General features: G+C 52.8%; 12 protein-coding genes across 12 annotated transcripts; 7 read left to right on the top strand and 5 right to left on the bottom strand.

Moving 5' to 3' along the window:
• Window positions 1-160: 160 nt before the first annotated feature.
• Window positions 161-1,104, bottom strand: SUR7 (SUR7/PalI family protein; the record flags this gene model as incomplete). Its single annotated transcript, XM_046082730.1, has 4 exons — window positions 161-407; window positions 480-662; window positions 723-1,020; window positions 1,092-1,104. 4 exons carry the CDS (start codon window positions 1,102-1,104, stop codon window positions 161-163), a joined length of 741 nt encoding a protein of 246 aa, XP_045938687.1.
• A 205-nt stretch (window positions 1,105-1,309) lies between these two features.
• Window positions 1,310-1,489, bottom strand: LDX57_001088 (uncharacterized protein; the record flags this gene model as incomplete). Its single annotated transcript, XM_046082731.1, has 1 exon — window positions 1,310-1,489. One exon carries the CDS (start codon window positions 1,487-1,489, stop codon window positions 1,310-1,312), a length of 180 nt encoding a protein of 59 aa, XP_045938688.1.
• On the top strand, window positions 1,440-3,146 carry LDX57_001089 (uncharacterized protein). The gene is made up of 4 exons (XM_046082732.1): window positions 1,440-1,943; window positions 2,035-2,220; window positions 2,320-2,625; window positions 2,708-3,146. Exons 1-4 carry the CDS (start codon window positions 1,878-1,880, stop codon window positions 3,092-3,094), a joined length of 945 nt encoding a protein of 314 aa, XP_045938689.1. The 5' UTR covers window positions 1,440-1,877; the 3' UTR covers window positions 3,095-3,146.
• A 187-nt stretch (window positions 3,147-3,333) lies between these two features.
• RSM22 (tRNA methyltransferase RSM22) lies at window positions 3,334-6,084 on the top strand. Its single transcript, XM_046082733.1, has one exon. The coding sequence runs from the start codon at window positions 3,400-3,402 to the stop codon at window positions 5,974-5,976; it is 2,577 nt and encodes an 858-aa protein (XP_045938690.1). The 5' UTR covers window positions 3,334-3,399; the 3' UTR covers window positions 5,977-6,084.
• Window positions 6,085-6,133: 49 nt separating this feature from the next.
• Window positions 6,134-7,445, bottom strand: SPC19 (DASH complex subunit SPC19). Its single transcript, XM_046082734.1, has 2 exons — window positions 7,103-7,445; window positions 6,134-7,032 (listed from the first exon to the last, which is right to left on the bottom strand). Exons 1-2 carry the CDS (start codon window positions 7,232-7,234, stop codon window positions 6,655-6,657), a joined length of 510 nt encoding a protein of 169 aa, XP_045938691.1. The 5' UTR covers window positions 7,235-7,445; the 3' UTR covers window positions 6,134-6,654.
• A 71-nt stretch (window positions 7,446-7,516) lies between these two features.
• Window positions 7,517-8,042, top strand: ATP18 (F1F0 ATP synthase subunit i; the record flags this gene model as incomplete). Its single annotated transcript, XM_046082735.1, has 4 exons — window positions 7,517-7,553; window positions 7,626-7,655; window positions 7,813-7,863; window positions 7,987-8,042. The coding sequence occupies 4 exons, from the start codon at window positions 7,517-7,519 to the stop codon at window positions 8,040-8,042; spliced, it is 174 nt and encodes a 57-aa protein (XP_045938692.1).
• An 815-nt stretch (window positions 8,043-8,857) lies between these two features.
• Window positions 8,858-9,405, top strand: MRP2 (mitochondrial 37S ribosomal protein uS14m). Its single transcript, XM_046082736.1, has 2 exons — window positions 8,858-9,030; window positions 9,148-9,405. The coding sequence occupies exons 1-2, from the start codon at window positions 8,924-8,926 to the stop codon at window positions 9,380-9,382; spliced, it is 342 nt and encodes a 113-aa protein (XP_045938693.1). The 5' UTR covers window positions 8,858-8,923; the 3' UTR covers window positions 9,383-9,405.
• A 586-nt stretch (window positions 9,406-9,991) lies between these two features.
• LDX57_001094 (uncharacterized protein) lies at window positions 9,992-11,474 on the top strand (the record flags this gene model as incomplete). The annotated part of the gene is made up of 4 exons (XM_046082737.1): window positions 9,992-10,059; window positions 10,122-10,237; window positions 10,299-10,916; window positions 11,017-11,474. 4 exons carry the CDS (start codon window positions 9,992-9,994, stop codon window positions 11,472-11,474), a joined length of 1,260 nt encoding a protein of 419 aa, XP_045938694.1.
• A 376-nt stretch (window positions 11,475-11,850) lies between these two features.
• LDX57_001095 (uncharacterized protein) lies at window positions 11,851-16,522 on the bottom strand (the record flags this gene model as incomplete). The annotated part of the gene is made up of 3 exons (XM_046082738.1): window positions 11,851-13,644; window positions 13,706-16,153; window positions 16,235-16,522. 3 exons carry the CDS (start codon window positions 16,520-16,522, stop codon window positions 11,851-11,853), a joined length of 4,530 nt encoding a protein of 1,509 aa, XP_045938695.1.
• A 1,673-nt stretch (window positions 16,523-18,195) lies between these two features.
• On the top strand, window positions 18,196-19,788 carry DAL1 (allantoinase alX; the record flags this gene model as incomplete). The annotated part of the gene is made up of 2 exons (XM_046082739.1): window positions 18,196-18,693; window positions 18,766-19,788. The coding sequence occupies 2 exons, from the start codon at window positions 18,196-18,198 to the stop codon at window positions 19,786-19,788; spliced, it is 1,521 nt and encodes a 506-aa protein (XP_045938696.1).
• Window positions 19,789-20,424: 636 nt separating this feature from the next.
• Window positions 20,425-21,456, bottom strand: LDX57_001097 (TMEM199/VMA12 family protein; the record flags this gene model as incomplete). The annotated part of the gene is made up of 2 exons (XM_046082740.1): window positions 20,425-21,108; window positions 21,205-21,456. 2 exons carry the CDS (start codon window positions 21,454-21,456, stop codon window positions 20,425-20,427), a joined length of 936 nt encoding a protein of 311 aa, XP_045938697.1.
• A 248-nt stretch (window positions 21,457-21,704) lies between these two features.
• On the top strand, window positions 21,705-22,544 carry PRF1 (tubulin-binding prefolding complex subunit PAC10; the record flags this gene model as incomplete). The annotated part of the gene is made up of 3 exons (XM_046082741.1): window positions 21,705-21,727; window positions 21,883-22,354; window positions 22,431-22,544. The coding sequence occupies 3 exons, from the start codon at window positions 21,705-21,707 to the stop codon at window positions 22,542-22,544; spliced, it is 609 nt and encodes a 202-aa protein (XP_045938698.1).
• Window positions 22,545-22,696: the final 152 nt, after the last annotated feature.

A 22,696-nucleotide genomic window follows, 5' to 3' on the forward strand; every position in this document is an offset into this window, starting at 1 on the left:
TTTTGCCAGCGAAGAAATTCAAGCGTGGTAGGATGGATATCCTTGGAACATACAACTGGACCTGGTTGGCTTGCGGGTATGCGAGAAATGACCACAGCCGATCCATACTTGTCGTGCGAACAGCGGCGATAGCTCAGGCATGCGATGCGCAACGAGTCGATTATGGGTTCGCCTCCTTGTTGCTCCGAACGCTGCGAGATCGCTGGGTGGAGAAGAAGCCACGACGTCGGTGCTCGCGCCCACTGTATCCTTTCTCTTGCTTGCCGACAGCGCCGCCCATGCAGTACAGGACGCAAGACAAGAGAAGACAAGCCACCGCGGTCCACATGAAGGCGAACGATTTGACACCGAGCTTGGCGACCTGGCCGTTAGAGCTGAATCTGTTACGGCCCTGGACGAAGACGGCGCTGGTTGTAATGTTAGCAAACGATCTAACGCTTCGTGCGTGGCGTTCAGTCGCAGAAGGAAAATCCACTCACGTCATTAGAGAGGTAGCGATGATCTGGAAGAACAGAGCAACCCACGCCATGAGGGACGAGAGGTAGCTTCCAATGCGGGTGCACATGGCCAGGAATCCGGTGAAGAGGGACACCACGGCGAAGAACAGGGCGATGATCAGGAAGGGGAAGATGAACCGAGAAGTCAGGAAGTAGTGCTTCGATCTGCAATCGCATTATCAGCCCACGTACAAGCACGGCAGGATTGTTCGGAAGTCGCCTTACCCAACGAACTCTGGCGGAATGTTGGTCGTAGTGTCGAAGTTTCGGTGACTTGGCGGGTCAAAGGGGAAATCGGGGTACGACTTTCCACACTGACTCTTCCCATCTGCATCGACACGACAGAGATTCCAGAAGGTCCATCGAGATAGATCGGGGGCACCGGGGATATTGCTCGTGTCGACCTGAAGCAGATAGATCTGGTTCAAAGGGTTCGAGTTCTTTGCTCCACCGAGAATGGTGAGGAACATCAGCAGTAGAGCTGAGGCTGTGAAGAATAGGCCGAGAAAGCCCAGCGCCGCTCCTATACAGTCTTCATGTCAATGTGTGTGCTCGAAATGTAGGACACTAAGGGTTCGTTCGGTGGGAACGTACTGCTCAAAGGCATGGTTGCTAGGGCTCGCTTCCTTCGCTTTCGGTTTGGAAGTTGCTTGTATAGACCACTCGACCGTCAAGTGAGATGGCGATCGCGACAATAATAGTGCGCTCAGTAGAATGAAAGAGCAAAAAAAGTACTTAGAAGTCAAGGCGCAAGGAGCGACAAAAAAAATCTGGAGGGTTGCAGACCCAGATGGCACTGGTAGGACTTTCAACTAATAAGACGGATCTCCGGAGGTACCGGTGACGTCCTCTCGAGTCGGCAGGGGAGCAGAGTAGTGATATAATAATGAGAACGCATCATGCGGTTCTGCACCCTCGATCGAAGGTTCTGCAGCGTTCATCATCGCCGGGTCGTCCATGTCCAGAGCAGCGCCGGGAGATCTCGACGTCATCGTTATTGCAACCCCGCTAGCTGTCCTCGGCTAGACCGAACTCTATGTTCCTACTAGCCCCGACCGGGTTAGCGCAGCACGGGGTCCATGACGTTGTCGCAGAATCCCATCGCTGCTCTATTTGACGTTGCACCATCCACGAGCCTTGATTTCGTCCGCTCCTGACTCCATTAGGCTGACACTTTCTGGTCCGACTGGGTCGCGGTGGATCATCGTAGGAGTTAATGCGACCGTCTTTTTCTTTGGCGGTTTGCGGTGAACTGCATCACTAGGGCCCAGAGCTCCTTATCCAACGTTGCGAAGGCCTAAGGGACACTAGGCACATCCGACTGCCCGAAACTCAGGGCTAAAGAAGCCGACTGCTCTGTTCTTTGGCCCGATCTGCAAGATGGCTACCTGGGCATACCCTCCCCTGCCTCCGGAGCGATTGGAGCAGGAAGCCGACAGCGCATTGGTAGGTGCTTTTGCCCATCCCACGCTTTGCTTACCGAATCATTGCTCCAGCACTGGTAGAACTCGATTGGATTTTCTGACATTCTATACAGGCGAAAGAGCTGGAATGGCTACTGCGCAATTTGCAAGACTCGCTAGCATCCTTGAGGGAAGGTCTCCATGAATGTGAAGCGCTTTTGGCTCCCAAGGAGCCTGGTAGCACATTGGTCCTATCGTCTCTGCGATCCGAGAATGTAAAAGGGTTCGTCACAAGAGTTGGTACCAAAATTGTGAAAGGCGTATGTTTGTTTAAACTTTTGCCCTTCCGGCACTTTGAAAGTGCTCTATTTTCTGCCCAATTGCACGCACAAAGGCGCTGAATTACGTCAATGCAACAGGATATCCAGCTACGCCTTAGCTCCCTTGCATCGGTGCGTGGCTCGCCCACAACTCGATTGTGCCTGTCAACCGGCCCAGATGCTCCAGAGCTCATGTTAAACCAACTGGCCTCGGTGAGAAACTTGGTCAGTCAGAGCCTCGATGTTGTGGACGTTAGCACATGGACCGGGGACCCGCTCAATGCGAGTTTTATATTCGGTCAATTACACCTTTTGCATGAGACCATCTCCGAGGCTCGGCAAATGCTGAAGGGCGAGAGTGATAAAGTCAGAGGCAAATGGTGGGAAACTAGTGCAGCTGAGGAGGTAAGTCTTACCAGATGCCGTGCCGGGACTGCACGTTCATCTCGCTCTATGCTCTGGTGGCCACTAACTCGATGCTGTAAAGATGTTCGATCCTCCCCTTCCCTCATCACTTTCATTCCACCTCTCGATTGCAGATTCAGCTCTCGTGCTGTATCTGAGGACCCTCGAGCCCATTACCCCCAATCACACTCCAACTGCCTTTGCGACTGATATCTCGTTGACCGGGTTCAATTTGCGGGATCGGATCTTCGGTACTCGCCATCGCCCGCATGACGAGGCTGGTGATGTTTTTACCTGGAAAGGCGAAGAGGTCAAAGTGAAGGAGAAGGTGCGAGTGGAGAGCCAGGACCCCAGCCTGATGGCCGTCATGGCTAAACTGACTGCCTTACAACATGAGGTGATGAAGTGGATCTCAGCCTTGAAGGTTCTGATGGGCAGTGAGGATTCAGAGAGTGATACCCAGTCTTAGATAATTGTGCATAGAATCAGTTTACTTGTAAATGGATACTAATCGATTTGTGCCTCATCCGTGCGTCATGAACTATAGAAATTCCCAGATGATGCCCGGTTCCTGGCCGGATTACCGCATTGGGAGGCGACAGATTATGTCATCCACTGAAGATCCTTCCGACCAATCATAGCGCAGCCATTTTTGATACGCGCAGGTCTTGGCGCAGGTTTTCCCTGTCGCTGCTCTCCAGTGGCGTTGCTGTTTCTTCCTCTCTTCCAACCTCGAATTATTCGTTTGTTTGCAGAGCGGCAGAAGGTCTGAGGATGCTGTCGAGAACTTCGGCAGCGCGGGCAAGTCGGCCATGTTCCCACAGACTTTTACGACCGATCGCGAATCGACCGCCGCAAACCGGCTTGCAACAGCTCCGCGGAGCTGCCAGCTTCCTACCAACTCGACAACGCAGCAGCGCCATCACGCCGAAAAGCTTATCGCCTAATTCTGCCGTGCGAGTCTCGCTGCCGGTATTGAATCATGGAGTTAGGACCCTTGGGGCGCGACATGCATCTACGACGCCACCTGCGGAGGCAGAGTCTAATACCGAACGGAAAGATGCTATCTACGCCTTGATCGACGAGATCAACGAGAATGAAATGAAATTGGCCGTTCTTATGGATGATTTAAACCTTTTGGACGACTACTTTGAGGCCCTTAACTTCGACGGACCCGAGTTAGATGATGTATTCAGTCAAACAATCGGTCATCGAGACGCCCAAACGTTGGAAGCGCGCGTGCGATCGGCGAGACAAGAATTCGGAGACACGCTCCCGGAAGATCACCTGAACGCAACGGAGATCGAATTATATACCCAGCTATATGGCGAACCTATTTTCGTACAAGAACACACGGAGGAGCTTGAAGTTCAGGATGAGGAGGATCTGAACACATTATACCGTGAAGATGGCGAGGGAGGTTGGCAAGAGGTGGATGTTGAAGAGGCTGTGTCTGAAGAGGAAGAAGAAGAGGTTACGGTGGCGTACGATATGGAGACGGGTCCCCAAGAGGACGAAACCGCTGCTATGCAACGAACACGAGAAATCGCCGAACAGCTCGGGGGAGACATCATGCTCGAACAATTTGGGGATGACACAATCCATGACGATGCACCACGGCTTCATCCCCGAACGGTCGAGGGAAAGTTCGCCACCGATCCCAGTACCATATACCTGCCCAAGGATACCGTGACAGGCCCTATCTCTGCGATCCTGTCGGACTTCTCGAACAAACACATCTCAGAGGCTGCTCGTCGCACATTCGGCGGCTCAAGACTTCCTCATTCCACTTATACTCCAATCCCGCGCGCTCAAACGCCCCAGACCCCGATACCGTTGTCGGCGTCGCAACGGCACATGACCGAAATGGAAGCCAATGCGTACATCGCTGCTCTATATCCGGGACTGTACGCCTCTGCATTGAGCGTTCTGACAGAAGTTCGAAAGCGCTTGGGTCCCGAATGGATCCGTGGACTGATGTCTCAGGAGGAGGGTCCGCACGTTCTGGATGCTAGCGCAGGAGGAGCTGGTGTTCTCGCATGGAGAGACGTTCTTCGTGCAGAATGGGAGCTTATGGTACCAGACCAACCCGAAGGCAGCCCATACCCGGTGGGCAGATCTACGGTGGTTGCGGGATCAGAAAGCCTCCAGCTCCGCGCCAGTGCGATGCTTGAAAACACGTCTTTTCTTCCCCGGCTTCCGGATTATGTCCATGTTCGTGAGAAACCGACGCTGGATGACTCAAGAGCTCCCCCGCGGCGCAAACAATACGACGTCATTATCGCCCCGCATTCTTTGCTGGGCATTGAGGAGGAATACATGCGCAAGGAGCATGTCGAGAATCTGTGGAACCTGCTCAACCCGAATGGCGGTGTTTTGATTCTGCTTGAAAAGGGACACCAGAGGGGATTCGAGGCGGTTGCTGGAGCTCGTGAAATGCTGCTCAAGCGCCATATCGCAAGCCCCGGCTCTACGCAGTACGAAAACCTGACTGAGTCGCCAAGCGAAGACACGCACGTTCAGAAAGAAGCCGGCATGATCGTGGCTCCTTGCACCAACCATGGCAAATGCCCCATGTATCATATGGATGGGCATTCGAAGGGCCGCAGGGATTACTGTCATTTCGAGCAAAGATACATCAGGCCCCAGTTTTTGCAACGCATTGTAGGGGCTAAGGATCGGAACCACGAGGACGTCAGGTTTAGTTATGTCGCTGTGCAGCGTGGCGCTGATCTTCGTGAGACACAAGGCATCGTCCAGGGTCCTGAAGCCACTGAGGCTGCCTTTGCAGGTTATGAGCACGTTGATGATGCCCCCGCCGACGAGGCGCAGGTGGATGAAGCGCCACCAGCGAGCCAGGACGGTGCTTCCAGCAGCGGCCAGAATTTCCACACCTTATCGCTCCCTCGAATTGTCTATCCCCCTATCAAGCGTCGCGGACACATCATCTTTGACTCGTGCACGCCCGCGGGGAACATCGAACGCTGGACCGTTCCTCGTTCTTTCAGTCGCAGGGCGTACAAGGATGCCCGCAAAGCACGCTGGGGAGATCTATGGGCCCTTGGTGCCAAGACTCGCATTCACCGAAACCTGAGACTTGGAGATAAACATGGCGAGGGCAAGAAAGAAAGACTGCAGAGACGTGCCGCCGCCAAAGAAGAGCTCAGTGATGCCGAAAAGGACGAGCTTGAACACCAAAGAGAGATGAGCTCATCGAGCTGGCCGGAACTAGCCATCCCGCCAAGGAAGAAGGGTCAAACCATTCCTAGCTGGAAGAAGGCTGCAGATAAGAAGAAACTGCGACAGGCGACGAAGCAGTATACCGCTTCTAAATTCAGTGGTGAAGAATAGTCTTGAAATCTGGATTTCTTGGAGGCATTTACTCCCAAGCACGCAGGCGTTAGAGTATTGTTTATGGGGGGGGGGGGGGTTCTTTGGGTGAAAAGCAGACTTGATCTAGATATGACCTAGTCTGACTTGTATCATATGTGTACGATAAATGGCTGCGTTTGAAAATTGTGTATAAATAATGTATCTAATTGAGCTCCTCACTCAAATTAGCATCTCCATTTCTCATCTCTTCGTTATCAATGATTCTATGTACAATTCAGTGCTGCCGAGCATCCGATTCACAGCTTCGAAGCCGATCGACTAGCCTGTTTCAAGCCCCAGAGTATCATCTTCTGTTATCATACCCCAAAAAGGGAACACTGACAAAAGGTGGCGTTGTAGAGGTGGCATAGTCAGACCTTCTCCCTGTTACCAACCAAGGAGGCCGTCGTCGTCTTGTCTTCCTTTGGTCTTCTGGGAGGCCGTGATAATCGAGTCTTTCTTCGTGGTGCAAGAACTCCCGAGGCAAGCAATGAGCACGACGAGCACTTTCATTTCCCGTTCATTTCAGAACAACGAGGATCAAGCTAGGCTCGCATACCCTCCCAGTATATGCCATATGCCTCTTAGATTTGCGTCTTTGTCCAAGACGAACAGAGTGTGTGCGGTAAATTGGCCCTGCGATTCAGCACCATCACCCTACTGAAAAGCCATACTCTTCCTCAACTGCCGCTCCCGCTGTTTACCCTGTAACTCCAGCCTCTCGACCGCATACTGAAGCCGTTCCTTCTTCTGAACCAGCCGTCGATACTCGGCCGCTTTCGCCGCGGAGGCGGCCTTGGACCGATCGCCGAATGCGCTGCTCCGTTGCGGACGGCTCGGGGCTTGGCGGCTCTCGCCCGAATACAGTCTTCCCTCCTGCAGCTCGCATTTTGCACGGAGACCTTGTTCGCGCCGGGAGAGCTTCTCGACGTGGTTCGACGCTAGGGAGAGGAGATGGGCGATGCTGGGGGTGATTTCGTCCAGGAGGGATTGTTGGGCTTCGCGGAGGGTGGGTTCGGGGAGGAGTTCGAAGTGCTAGTATTGGTTTGAATAGTTAGATAACCACAATAATTGCTCGGGGGTTAAAGGGGGCGCAGATGCTTACTCGGGTGGTTTGGAGGACTTTGGAGAGGCGGGGGAAGTCGCTAATTCCGGCGTCGAGAGTGTCGATGGAAGAGTCGAGGAGGTTGAGGGAGGATTGGAGGGAGTCGACTGATGCGGCGAGAGAGGCAGCCATTGTGTGGAATGTGTAAGAGGGTTGAATCAAGTGCGCAGGATGCTGGATTGTTCAAGACTGAGTGACAGCAGTATGCGATGTATGCAATGTTTGTTATGGTTGTTTCCAGGCGGGGCGATGATCCGGCAAAAGCGGCCACCTGCCAAGACCTCAGGCTTAAAGCGGCCAGGCATCGGACCTCCGGACAAACCTCGTTGTACCCGCTTCTCCTCGTCTTCTCTGCATCATCTCCATCTCCTCCTCCAAGTCAAGACCACCTCGTCAAGAAAACCACTTGCCACCATGTCTCTCCTTGGAAAGAAGTTCCCCACCCCCGTTGGTAAGTCTATGCCACCATATCCTCTCTGTTCCGTCGGATCGGAGCGCGAATATCAACTAACGTCTTTTACAGCCCGGCCTATGGCTCCCTTCTTTGCTGCCGGTATGTCGAGTTAAATCTTCCATATTCTTCCATATGGATCTTCGGATGTTCGGCAGTCTCGTCTTATTGCGAATGAATGGCTCGTGTCGCGTCCTGGATATCCATCGGCTGTACCTGTGTCGGTACTGGTGGTTCCGAAACTAACAGCGATTCCTAGGCGCCGTTATCCTCTACGGCATCAACTCGGCCGCCAACGCCATGATGAACAGTGAGTCCCCTGGTCACATCCTCTGGAGTCCACTCTGCTTGGGATGAAGCATACAGCTCCGACGCAAACGCCTTACTGGGAACGTCAAGAGTGTCAACACTAACCGCGCTTCTTTCCTACCAGCCGCCGAGTTCAAGAACGACCCCCGCAACCCTAACGCCAAGAACGTTAAGCACTAAATCAATCCCAATTATCTCGAAGAACGTTGTTATGGCAAACGCGGGAGGTTCAAGGGTGGCTTGATGGGCCCGGATATCTGTTTCGCTTTTGGTTCCGCTCTGCGGGCAGATGCTCTGTACTAGCATATAGAATACACCGTCATCGCACATATTGACGAATTGACAAGTTGTATCACTACCTTGAGGATTGTAACCCGTGTGTCTTCAATTCTTTCTTTCAACTTCAAGACCAGCGACACGACGACCGTGCTAGGGGCCTTATGTGCCAGGAGCAGTGACTCTGCTAGTATCTAGTATAAGGGCAGGGCTTTGTAAGGAGTACGCACGATACTAATTAATCATAATTAGCGGCCGCTACAAAGTGCAATCTTGAACTGGGTTTTGGCGTGTACCTCATAGTCTTGGGACTGGCTGTAGCTCGCAGCGTGAGCCTGGCCAGGAGCAAACAGGCGTTGAACTTTCCAAGGCCTAGCAGACAACGCCTTCTGCCCAGGACCTAGTGGAAAAATTCATAAACCGTCTAAAATCATTCTAATTGCCGGTGGATTCCCATAACCAGACCCAGCATCAAATTATGTTCCCAGACTCGGCCGCCACCGGGTCAACAAACATTGGTGCTGAGGAAGCAAGACTCTGTCTGCCTCGAATTATTGCGCACTACATTCTCTATTCGAACGTAACTCATATCCGTCCTTATACTCTACAAAGTTGAGGCGAATACTCCAGATAAAAAGTGCAGAGGACCGTCTACGCTAACCCCCATATGGCAACCCCGTGACCGGCGCCAAGACCCGCGGAGAAGCCGTCGAAATCCATCCAAACTGCGGCCAAACCGACAGACCTCATTGCGCCTTGTCCCTCAACTCAGACATCCAGTCACCATGTCGTTCTTCCGGTCGAAGAAGCTAGACCTCGGCGGTTTCGTCAACATCCGCGCAATTCGCGACCACACCAAGCGGAAGGCTTTCGAGCAGTACGAGCCCGAACGGTACGATCTACCTAGCACCGATCTCGAGAAAGGCTGTTATCGCATGGCTGGGTCTTCAGGACCCTGGTTATATGAGAAATTAGAGGAGGTGTATAGCTAATGCGAGGATTTCTATAGCCAAGCTCTGCGCTACATCATCCGCAACACCTCCCTCCCTCAGCGTACCCGCGCGCAGGCTCAATTGCAGCTCACCCAGATGCACGCCTACACTCGTCCCACGCAGATCAAGAACCGCTGTGTCGCTGGTGGTATTGCACGTGGTATCATCCGTGACTTCAGAATTGCCAGAGTAAGTGCTCAAGATGGTGGCGGTATCTCCGATACGAACTCGGCTAATGCAGTTGCTATCTAGTACCAATTCCGAGAACAGGCGCTGGCAGGTGATCTACCGGGTGTGAAGAAGGCAAGCTGGTAGAGGGAAGATGAAAATATAGAAGGGGGAGAAAATGTTGGAAATATAGAATGTTGTACACTGCCGGGATATCGCAGCGATATCCATCGATCTCTTTTAGTGGCAACTTCGGCCACCTGGTTGGGTTTGGTTTGCACGAATGGCGTTTGTTCTCCGTCCTTATTTGAAAATATGTATTATATGCTGAATTGTATCTCGACGAGGAATGTATTTCTGGGTCGAGTTGAACTACTTACCTGCCTTTGGGTGATATGAATCTGAGTGCTTCGAGTATCTGGTATCAGTGAGGAAGCAAACCAATACTCGAGGATATTAACTCCCACCTTCACCGTTAGCTATTCAGTTCATTGAACTGTTTTTTCTACTGGTACAATTCACTTTGGCAAACGAGCTTCGTTTCTTCGCGTCTTTTCGGGAACCTGCAGCTCCCATATACTTTTCCTTCTCTACCCCCATCTCCATCTCCTCTGCCTTATATCTTCTATCAATTGTTCCACCGGTTACTTTCACTCACGTATCTCTTCAATACAATCTGCTAGAATCCTCACAATGTTCGTCTTCCGTCGGGATGACCTCCCAGCAGACCCTGAATTTCCAGCCCAGCTGGACAAACTGGGGTAAGACAGAACAATCACTCAAACATCTGGCGAACAAATAAAAACTTACCCCGCGGTCTTAGATACTTCATCAATGACAAGGACCAGATCCGCAAGATCTCTGACCCCGAGCAGGAATTCCAGTTCAAAATCAACAAAAATCCAAGATGGAACGAGCGGCAGAGGGAAGTGATGAACGGTATGTCGGAGACCCCAAAAGCACAAAGCACATGATTCGATACTGATGACGAAGCTTGTAGTTTGCATCCGCCAAGTTGTCCTGTCTCGTCTACGTGCTCTCGGCCTAACAACCTTGAAACTCCCGCTTCTTTCTACGCCTGGTGATCCCCATGTCCCAGTCCTGGTCTCCTCGAACCTGTCGACCGCGTCCAGAGTTATCGTCGTGCTCGGTGAGCCTGTGCAGGACTTGGCCATCTGGGCATACCGCAGCGTCGGCACAGAGGGCATCGACATCGGCTCCGCAGTGCGCTTTGCCCGTGCCGTTCTTCATTCAGGCCATTCTTCACGTCCAAAAACTGGCACGGACAAAACCGCTTCTACCCAGACAGTCCCCAACCACTCCGATACGGCGCTTGTCCTAGCGAACACCGGCCAATTGATCTGGCACTGCGGCTCGCAGAGCGCAATGACGCTACAGTCATGGCTGGCTCTGCCTCGTGCATCGGCCGTGGACACACCGTTAACCATGACACACCGGAACAAGATACCCAAGAATGGCGATTGGCAGGAACATATCAACTGCGTGTTTGACGAAATTCTGGCCCCCGGGAGTCGTATTGTTCGCGTAAATGCGCAGATTCAGATCGTGGGTATCGCGGACGGTGGACTGGGCGCGATTAGGTATTTGGCTGATCGTTGTATGTCCCTTCTCACTCCTCCTTCTCTCGACTACATTGCCATCCCGCTTTACTACTATGCTCTCTCACCTTCAACCCCAACTAACCAAGACCCGAACAGGGGAAACTTGGCACACACGCATCAACTCCATCTGCCTAACCAACCCTCTCCACCTCACTCACCTAGAGCTCAGCACCAACACAGATATCGATGTCAATGTCGATGTCGACTCCGCCACTGCCGCACCCACCTCTCCTACCTCTTCTTTCCCTGCTTCTTCCTCCTTCGCAACCTTCATCGCTACCCGTTGCCGCGCCTACGTCCTGTCCGAAGAACCACTCGGCCTGCCCGTCCCTGGCGCCGCCGAACACGGCTGCAACTGCTTCTCGTCCGGCGAGGCGTTGAACGTCGAGTGTATCTTTCCGCGTGCCTGCGATGCCATGCTGGCGTGGCTTGATAAGACTTATCGGGAACCGGAGTTCTGTGAGTCGGCATATGAGGTGGTGGAGTTTGATGGGGAGGATGGGGAGTTGTCCGCTGGGGGTGGGGTGGAGGTTGTTTCCACGGGCTCGGCCTAAGGGTTGAGGTTTGTCTCTTTGCTTGAATGAACTTTTAGCGGGTTTAATTCTAGGGACATGGGGAGGGAGGGCTTTCGGTTATTGGTTCTGAAGGGAATGGCAAGCGTTTCTAGTTTTCGGGTGCTGGTTTTTTTTTTCGGACTTGCGGTGGTTAACTAAACCACATCAAATTGTCGCGTCTTGCGATCTTTATTTACTTATCTCTGTCTATTCAGAGGCGTTTATCTTTGTTATGAGTTCATCGCTGAGTAAGGGGATCGGAAGAGAGACAAGTTGTTGCATGCGTAGTTTCCACTTGAGAACGGATATATATCGCAAAAGCATTACCAACACCCAACCCCAACAAACACCACGCACCCAATAAAAGAGAACAAATTTACCCATCCAACTCAACATACATCTTCCTAATAACCCCCTTCCACTCCTCCAAGGAAATAGCCCGTTCGCCATACGGCACATACCCCCTTGGAATCTTCCGCATCTTGTCATGATCCCACTTAGGGATCACCAAAAACTCATGATTCTTGTCGCAGATATTCAGCGGCAACGTGCCCTTCTGGAGCTTTTCGAAACAGTCCCGGTCGAAGGTCAGGTTGATGCAGTCCTTGCACCACCACATTTCGCTGGCGGTTTCCCAGTAATGACCGCATTCGCCGTCACAGACTGCGAAGATCTGGGGAAGGGAGAGAGATAGGTCGGCGATGGGTGAGGAGGAAGAGTCAGGGGTGAAGTATGCAGTTGTGGGACTAGTAGAGATAGGACTAGGCTCTGGCTTGGCAGGAGGTTCTTCTCCTTGTCTTGGTGATTTGTTCACGGTGGTGTCGACCGGGGGAGTGGCTTTGGTTTGCGACTTCTCTGTCTTGTCGGGAATGTCTTGGTTTGGGGTTTCGGGAGCGGTGTCTTGTAGACTCTCGAGAAGAGCTTCTTCGCGGCCGGTGTTCGTATCTAGGGATGACTGGCTTGCGAGTGCGGCCATTATGACCGCTGCGGATGCGTTCCGGTCGTCGTCTAGGGGTAAGAAAACGAGGAGGAGTCTCCAGTACGCTAGGTAGTCGTTGTGTTTATCGTCGTCAGACAGGATCTCCAGCGATATCTTGACGACGCTACGAGCGATTTGTTTCGCCTTGGCTTTGTCCCCCTTCACCTGGTAGTATCGAGATACGTAAAGCTTTGCGGGGAACAGGATCTTGTTCTCGGCGACTTCGTCTGGTAGAATCTCTGAAATTCGGCGGAGGTATTCGTGGGCCATTTCTGAGTCGTGCTCGGCAGCTCTTGCTCGACGCAAGTATACTGGGGCTAGCTTGATCGTGAGGCTCGGGAGAATGTCCTCGACATCCAGGAATGACCGAGGGAGATCGTCCTTGAGAGCAATTTCCCAGAGTGCGACTGCGCGTTCTTCATTTTCTACTTCCTGTGAGAGAGCGTTGGCGAAGTGATATCGAACGTAGTACAGGCTCGTATAGGCCTGTAGCTCAGAAGCCAGTTTAATAGCGCCATCGTACATCTGTTCCAGGCGACTGAACTGCTCCGTCTCCATGGCTGTCTGTAACATGATATCGTGTATACTCTCCTTGGTGGCAAGATTGACAAGCATGTCGGAAAGAGCCTGCGTATCTCCGGAGGTGTCTTGGATCTTTCCCAGCAAGGCCACAATATCCGTCCATCGATGTTGACCCTGATACTGTTCAAGAATCACCAAAGCACGATCGTAGCCAGTGTAGTTGGTTTCGATCGATCTGTTGTAGGACTGAGTGGCAAGATCGAACTTTTCGAGGGACCAGTATCTCTGCCCTAAGTCGAAGAGCATTTCGGCAAGCGCTTTTCTGTGAAAGCCTTCCTGCATCCATTCGCTGTCCTGTTGGAGGCGGGCTGACATATCTTCCAGTATCTTGATGGCCTCCTCGTCGGATGCAACTGCGCGAGCTAGGTAGAAAGAAGCACGCCAATTGGCTGCATCAAGCTCCAAGGCGTTCCGACATCGCTTTTGGGCTTCGACCTCGAATGAGAAGTTTTGTAGAACTATAGCTACCTGTACTTCCCATAAAGAATCCGCCTCTTTGGTTTCTAGTAATGTGCGGCACCAATTCTCTACTCTGTAAATGCCTTCAACGGTAGGATCGGACTGGTATTCTGGTGCTGGATGCTCTTCACACTTGTCACCGTGCTTCATCTGGGAAGTTGATCTGATCAGAACCATGTCGTCTAACGAGTGAATGTTAAGAATGGCAAACCTTGCGCATAGAGTCGAACAGAAACGAAAAAGCGTTGCAGGCTAGAGGCTGAGGAGAAGTCTCTCGCAGCCAGTGGACCGCCATCCTTTTCACAAATGATTCAAGGAGACCTATCTGTGGTGACGAGCTGGCAACAAGGTTGGTAACCCAACCTCTTCGCTTGTGGTCAGAGATACTCGACACTACGGCCGAGTCTCTAAACCATCGAAGGACTTCCGTCACACCATCGTTACTATCGAGCCATGCAGAGCGTGCATGCCACGCAAATGTGGCTGCCGTTTCCAGATCGTTCGTCCATAGCAATGCGTCTGTCGATGATGCGTCGGTAAATAGCTTCAACAGACGAGGCCCGACGGCAGCTTTCCATTCTCGATCCACAAAAGCTAGATCCACCGAAGATAGATGCTGTAGAACGTAGCTCACTGCGTAAGGACGAAGGATCTCGCGCCGTCCATCTCTTTGCTCTGTCAGAACGCGCAAGCAGGTAACCGCAAGCTTCACCTCAGCCGTATCTTTATCGTCTCGGTATATGTGGCCACCTCTTCCACGGAGCTTCTGTTCGAAGAACGACTCGAATTCGAATCGGTCATAAAGTTCCGGTGGACAGACTGTGCTCAGAAAGTGGCGCACAATCGTAACCTCCGAAGATTTGACTTTCTTGGTGGCGCCGGGGGCAGAGTCTTCTCCATCGCCATCAAGAGATTGGCGTCTCTCAGGTATCAATTCTGTGATTTCATAAGACCGAAAGTCAATATCACCGTCACTATCCACCTCAAACAACGAATACTTTATTTGTAGCTTTGTCTGTAGGGGTAGAAGCGAGAGGTCGCCACTCTTTTCATAGAGCACGGCCGCCATTTGGCGCGGCTTGAACCACTCCCTGCCGTAAAGGATCCAAAGAATGATCTCATTTACCCCCGCAATCTCTTTAGGGCTAAGCGTTTGGTTTAGTTTCTCGATCTCACCCAGAATTTGCTCGGAACGCTCCTTTCCAGCATCCTTTAGCACTTGATCAATATCATGAACATAATCTAGCGTGCTGATATGCTTCAGAATCGTGTTGATCCTGAAGTAGTCACCTGCTGTCTTCTCACATAGACTCTCACAGATCTTCTGTCTGAGCTCTGGGATCCCCATGCGGCTCGTATCTTCGAGCGCTTCAATGTGGTCCATCCTGGACTGCGTGTACTTTTCCACGTCTGACCGGTTCCTTGTGCTGATTGATATCTTCTCAAAGGACATGCCTTTGACGGCTCCGAGTTGTTCGAAAGCCCTCGGTCGACCAGTCAGGAAAACGCGGACGCGCTGATGATCAGGCGTGAGTGTCGAGACTCTACGAAGGAACTTGACCAACGCGTCGCCAATAATGTCACCTATCCCATCGATGACGATAAAGAAAGTTGCATCAATAATTTGTGCCAGGTCTTTGTTGAACAAAAACTGATCCGGGATTTCATGAGGATCCAGATCGTTCGTTTCTTCGCATACACCGGCTGCTAATCTCAAATACGATGCATCGGCCTGGGTGAATTGCCAGACCAGAGACTTGATAATAAGATCCAGGTGGTTAGTCCTCTTTAGCTCCTCCTTTGAATCGCCCTCGAGAAAGTAAAAGGCCAGTAAAGTACGCGAGCCACAACTATCCACCGAGCTTCGATTCCGGAGTCTTCGTATTATCGTGGAGGCCAGGTAGCTCTTGCCGGTACCCTCGACCCCTTCAATCCCAAGAATGGGCGGGCTCGTATCCTGATTCCGTTCCCAAGCCACGAACAAAGGCTCGGAAAAGCACCACTGTCCTGTGTCCGGCACAACCAGCTTTCGAAAGTTCTGATATGCTCGCTGCCAGAACGGGTCAGGTTCGTGTCTCTCACGGTCGAGTTTATTCTCGTCGAACGCCAACTTTTTCAGGATGAGGTCCCGCCTGCGCTGGGTATCGTTCTCCTTCATTTGGTCCGAGCGATTTGCGATGAGCATGTCAATTTTACTATTCACGGCCTTGCTGATGGCTAGGTTCTCCTTGGTGCCCACGGCGGCTTGGGATGCGAAACTGAAGGTTTGCGCCGTGACCAGGCGCCCTTCGCGATCGACCAGGCTATCCATCTTGTCCAGCAAGTCCTGGATATAATTGTCATTGAGAAAGAAGAATTTTGAAAAGACCATCAATTTTCTCCGCTTGGAGTGTCGTAGCTTGATGGTGCGATCACATATTTCTACGAATAGTTGTAGATGTTGACAGGCAACCTTGGCCAGTCGGGCATCCATGCCACCGCGGATGTAGTACTCTAGCCGGCTCAGATATTGGCTGCATTTGTCGAGCAGGCCTGCCAAGCTCTCGAACACGTCTCGGTAGCCCTGCCATGCATGGATGACAAGGCTCACGGCGTTGAAACATAGCTCGGCAGGGCCAAAGACCTCAACTCGCACACAAACGTCGCAATCAGCGGTGTCCTTTTTAGACCATTACGTGCTCATAGGCTGGTTTAAACCTCGATACGGTCGGAAATTCGGGGAAGAAGCAGGAAGACTCACTTCGGACGCACCGCCCGCGACCACACCCCCAACAGTGTCGATAAACTTCAAGGTATTATCGACGGTGGAGCGGATAGCGCTTTCCTTCGGCGAGGAGTCTTCCAGCACCTGGTCGAGATGGGCAAGGACATTCTCGATGGTGAGATTCTGGCGGATCTGATTGGCGTCTCCCCCTGCCAACTGGATGACACGGGCCTGGACTTGGGACCAAATGACCGCGATCTCGTCCTTGATGGCGGACGTCTTAAAGTCCTGGGGGGATTTCGGGGAGACGGGGGATATAGTCATGGTCTAGGCGGCGGAAGTATATACAAAAAAGGGGATGTCTGTGCTCTGGGATGCCAAAAAAGAGGGTCTATCCAGAAAGAACCACGGGTCTACTCCGTACAAAGGGACAGATCATGGGAAAGACGGTCTAGGTCCCGAGGGTCGAGTACCCAAACCAATAATGAGTGGTCACATTTTGGCGTCTTTCAACGAGGCTGTGTTAGGCTGCTTAGGCAGCGAGAGGCCTGGTCTAGCGGCAGGAAGATCGTATTTGTTCAGGGTCCAGGCCTCTGACCGGCGGACTGCGAGCATTGTCCCCTGAAGGGATGAGACAATCTGACGGACAGATTGATCCGCCTGCAAGTCAGGGCAACGCGAAACATGAATGATGCTCCGTAATCATGATGATTGTCGATGAAGGGATAGAGAGAAAGAGAAGGGGGAGAAATGAAGGGGAGAAGGAGGAGCGATTAGTCAGAATCTTGGCGAAGATCATCTGAGCAGCGGCTGCCCTACTTGACTTTCCTTTGTCTTCATCTTCATCTTCATCTTCCTTCTTTATTCACATTCATCATGTGAACATTGTTCCTGACGGCGGACTCCGTTCCATCGTCCGCTGAGGGGAAAAACCACTCAACCCTCATCTCCAACCGAAGAACCGTCCAGATCAGCAGGCCCAGCGCATGCCGCAACTTCCGGTCTGGATTCGGGCTAGTCAGGAGCAGACTAGACCTGTCGCCTCGCGATGCTTGTCGCAGGAGGTGCCGGGAAATCCTATCCGTGACCAACAACGTGAAAGTATCGAGTAAAGGATATGCGGATAAGGAGTTTCGATCGAGTAAACGCCGATGATTTGCCTCAGGAGACGTCCGATGGCGGATGCCGGAGGCGCCCGAAGCAGAACCACGGTTGATGGGGCCGCCCAGCAGGTCTGAATCTTTTCATCGGGAATTCGTCTGGCTCTTTGTCATTCCTCCGATTTGCCTCCCGACAGGCTCGTTGTCGGTGAGTAACGGTCAATGGTATGCCCAGAACCGGTAATAGTGAGGGCATCGCCGATAGTCGCCTATTTTCAGGGCAGCGCACGCCCATCAAATACCGACAACGTCATGGCAATGATGAAAGAACCTGGCGTATTCATGGTATCTGGAGCGACACCAACGTCGGTGGTGATTGCTTATCGCAAATCGATCGAGTAAGAGAATGAAAACCCCAATTCCGGTGGCACCGTGTGGATCCTTTTTGCTGCTTTTTTGTTCTCAAGTGGATCCGATGTCCTGTTTTTTCTAATTGTTTTTTATTTTTTTTTTCTTTCCCCTCGGATCTTCGCCATTTAATTTTCTGATGATTTTCATCTTACTCGATCAGAGCCACTCCGTCTGGGGCAACTGCGAGGTTATAAATTCGGGCTTATCGCAACCCCGGACTGGGGCTTATCTCTGCTCTCTTCTCTATTAGTTTTGGCCGGTCTTTCTCTCGCTTTGGCCCTTATCAGTCGTTTGTTGTGACTCCCTTGCCTCTCTTATCACCGGAACTCTCCTTATCTTTCCTTTGTCTCTCGAGTCGGAGCTGATAGATTCGATCCATTCTCGTCTTTCGTCACTCTTTCTCCTCTCTCTTCTCTTCCCCTTCTCTCTCTCTTCTTACCTTCTCCCACCCTGCCCCATACCTTCTGGTCTCCTTCCCTCATAATCATGGAGTCCACTCAAATTCCGTCTATCAAGGTCATCACCTCGTCGCGCGCGGTGATTTCCGGCCGTCTGACATCTGCAACGATCGTTGTGTCGCTCACCACTGGCAAGATCACCACCGTCTTTGACTCGGTGATCCCGGCCTCGGATTTCCCTGAGGGGACCCCCTACACCGACTATTCGCCCCATGTGCTGCTGCCCGGTCTGGTCGACGCTCATGTCCACCTGAACGAGCCTGGCCGGACCGAATGGGAGGGCTTCTATACCGGAACGCAGGCCGCTGCCTTTGGGGGTGTGACCACGGTCATTGACATGCCCCTCAATGCCATCCCACCAACCACCACGGTGGCCGGCTTGAAAGAAAAGCTGTCGGCAGCCAACGGCAAATGCTGGGTCGATGTCGGCTTCTATGGTGGCATCATCCCCGGAAATGCCCATGAACTGAAGGAGCTCGTCAACCAGGGTGTCCGCGGCTTCAAAGGTTTCCTGATCGACAGTGGGGTAAGTATCCTTCCAAGAATTTCCGGTACCCTGGTGTCCAACCAACGTACCAGTGCTCACCGTGTCCTTTAGGTTGAGGAGTTCCCCGCTGTCTCCTCGGAAGACATTCGCAAGGCCATGGTCGAGCTGGCAGACGAACCCACCACCCTCATGTTCCACGCCGAGATGGTACCGCCCATCACCGCCGCCAACTCCGATCAGGCCCAGACTCCGGAAGGTCCCGCGGAGGCCTACTCCACCTTCCTGGCTTCGCGACCCTCGTCGTACGAGACCTGCGCCGTGGAAGAGATCTTGTCCCTGGCCCATCTGGCTCCCAAGCTGCCTCTGCACATCGTCCACCTGTCGGCCATGGAGGCCATCCCGCTGCTGCGCAAGGCTCGGGACCAAGGTATCCCCATCACCGCGGAGACCTGCTTCCACTACCTATCTCTGGCGGCCGAGGAGATCCGCGACGGAGACACCCGACACAAGTGCTGCCCGCCGATTCGCTCGCAATCGAACCAGGACCGTCTCTGGGCCGAACTGGAACGCCACGCCGGCGACGGCGTCATCAAAACCGTCGTGTCCGACCACTCGCCCTGCACCCCAGACCTCAAGCTCCTCCCGTCCCACGTCCCGGGACCCCACGAGGGCAACGAACACGCTGCTGCCAATGTCGATAAGAACCAAGGCAGCTTCTTCTCCGCCTGGGGCGGCATCTCCTCCGTCGGCCTGGGTCTCCCCATCCTGTGGACCGAGCTCAGCCGACGCAAGGGCCTGACCGCCTCGCCCGAAGACACCAACACCAAGCGCGCCCTGCAGGACATCGTGCGGCTCTGCTGCGCCAACACCGCGGCGCAGGTGGGTTTGGAGCGCCAGAAGGGCGACCTGGTGCCGGGCTTCGACGCCGACATCTGCGTCTTCGACGACACGGCCGAGTGGACCGTCGAGCCCAGCACCATGCTCTTCCGCAACAAGTGCTCGCCCTACCAGGGTTGGACCCTGCGCGGCCAGGTGCGCGAGACGTGGCTGCGCGGCGAGAAGATCTTCAGTCGAGACGAAGGCTTCGGTAGCAAGACTCCGGCGGGTACTCTGCTTTTAGAGAAACGGGTTTGAGACCCTACCTAGTTCTGTGCTTTTGTTTTCTGCTTTTCTCTCTCCTTCAGGATCGCCCTCGCACGGCGATTCTTGAGATTCGTTGACAGGACGGACAGTCAATCTCTCAACCACCACCAAACCAGAAAGAACAAAAGACACAAGAAAAGAAACGACACGACACGACACGACAGATCGCTTTCTGATGATCACTAATGACCTTTTGGTGCTTTTTCGTATTAGACAGCCACCATCATTCCCCATGCATCTTGATCACATAAAGCGATGGTGTAGGCTTTGCTTTGCTCTTGCTTTTGCTATTCGACCGTTCTTGATCTCTTTTAGCTAGCTGCCATCATAGCTTTTGCTTTATAATTTAATAGAGGAAAATAAAACATGATAAAACTTATACTTTTGCGTTTTCCACATTGAAAAACGTAGCTCTTGATGGATGGAAGTAATTGTTCTTTTCTGTTCGTGCATCATAAGTTCTCATTGTATCGGCATATTTTCCTTTTGGTTTTAGACTGGTTGATAACATATTGTACACATCTGAGTCGAGAGCTTGGCAAGACTCGACCGAAATTTGAGAGTTGGGGTATCAAGAACTTTTTGTCCTAATCATGGTCAAAACGGGGCAACCTCGTCAACTTACGGTCATTGCCCATCCTCTTCTTTTCCTTTCTCTTCCCACCGTTCCCGTACTCTTCTCCGCAGTCCACCATTCGGTCCTCTGCCCCAGATCTCCTCCTTCTTTCCGTCAGGCTGTATATCGGTGACGTCTCCCTTTCCTCTCTCTTCGGCACCATCATCGTCATTAGCTTGCTTTTCCTCGTCACTCTCCACCACCACTTTTCGTTCTCGGATGCGTCTTTCGCGTGCCCGCGCCTGCTCAACTTTCTGTAAGTAGATAGCATAGATCAACACCTCCGCGACGCCGACCATTAGCGCCACGAGGAGCGATAGCAAGACTCGCACTGGCTCGGACACCCCGCCCTGCGAGCCAGTTCGGTTCGACGATCGCCATACCGTCGCCACCAACGCTACCAGTAAATCGGGCGTTCGGAAGCTCGTCAGCGCCCAGTAAACGCTGAACCCGGTAAGTAGGACAGAGAGGAAGATGTTCAGCACGAGCCCGGGCGTCAGCGGATCCGAGTCGTCGACTGGATGATCGCCTGATGTTTTCGATTCGTGGATCGCCGAGAGTGTCGGTGTGGATGACGAGAAGATGGACGCCGGGGATTGCGACGACGCAGCGAGATGTGGAGAAGTCATGCGTTTGTAAGCGTCTGCTTCGGCGGCGGCGAGGAGACGGGCTTTTAGAGCGAGGTATTCGGGACTCTGTGTGGGGTTGGGTATCAATACAGGGAACACCTTGATGGGATGGCGTGAAGTAGCTAGCTAGTAGGCAGGGATAGTGGTGGTGGCATGACGTACGGGTTCGGGCTTCGGCGGCGGCGGTGGAACGTACACCTTGGTCCCGCGGAGGAGCGAATTTAGACTCCGGTCATCGTTGCTGATGGTTGTGTCATTCCTGGTTCGAAAATATCGAGCCAACCGTATTAACTGATCATGGGCGATCGGGGTCTCTAGAGATAAGGTGTCCGGCAGGTCAAGCTCCTGGCGGGAAGAAGACGGGACATCGTCGAAGGCCGAGACGATGCGAGGCGTGGTGACCAGGCGGACCATTATCGAAGGAGAAGTAAGATAGAATTATCGACAACAGTCCATGGTTGATGAAGAGCAGGGAGGATGGAGTAGAGAGTAAAGAAGAGATGGGAAAACGAGAAGGGAAAGACATGATGAAAGCACGGGGGCCGCCATGCCCGAACAGGCAACCTGCTTCCCCCCACATCGACTTTACTTTCCTTCGTTTGGCGCTCGTCGGCTTCATCTCTGTCGACTGGAACCTCTCGGTGCTCGTCTACACCGTCATAATGGCCGACCAAAACCCCGGCTCGTATGTTATCCCATGTTAATTGCATTCCACTCACCTGTGAAAGCCCAAAAATTCTCCCCTCTCCCCCTCCGTGCTTCATAAAAAACTCCTACCCTATACCCCTCCCTCCGACCAACGAACCCACCCACCACATCCAACTAACATCACACAAATAGATCAGTAACGACGCAAACCAACCCCCGCGGGATCCCCGTCGCCCCCTTCGTCGACAATGTCGGCGACTACGTATCGACCCGCGCCGACGTCGAAGCCACACTCCGGTCGTTCCAAGAGATGATCTCGAAATACCAGTTCATGGAAGTCAACACGCAACGACGAGGCGCCGGCCTGCGTGAAAAGATTCCGGATATCCGCAAGACACTGGAGATGGTCAAGTTCCTGAAGATGCGCCGGGACGCGCAGTCGGGACCGCTGGAGACCAACTTCGAGCTGAACGACACGCTCTATGCGCGCGCCTCCGTCTCCCCCGAGGACTCGGAGGAGGTGTATCTCTGGCTCGGGGCCAATGTGATGCTGTCGTACCCCATTGCCGAGGCAGAGACCATGCTGCAGGATAAGCTGGTGGCGGCGGAGAAGAGCCTGGCGTTTTGTGAGGAGGATTTGGAGTTCCTGAGGGAGCAGATCACGGTATGTTTCCTTCACCCCCTGGCTGCCCTAGGACTGATCTTGAGAATGGGGCGTTGGCTGACGTTTTGAAAACCAGACATTGGAGGTGGCAACTGCTCGTGTCTACAACTGGGATGTGGTACAGCGGCGGAAAGAGAAGGCCGAAGGGAAGGGAGATGATGAGAACGAGAATGGCCGCCCTGGTGGTTAAACTGCCTACGACGTATTTCCGCGCTTCAACTTTGCTCAATCCTGCATCTTTTCTTTCTAAACTTCTTGAAAAACATTCACCCTTTCGTCTTCGTGTATATCCCCGATCAGGTTAGATGAGCCAAATAAAAGCGCTGTATCAAGGTCTGACTC

This window comes from Aspergillus melleus, assembly GCF_016097325.1.
Source record: "Aspergillus melleus strain CBS 546.65 chromosome Unknown contig1, whole genome shotgun sequence".
Classification (NCBI taxonomy): Eukaryota; Fungi; Ascomycota; class Eurotiomycetes; order Eurotiales; family Aspergillaceae; genus Aspergillus; species Aspergillus melleus.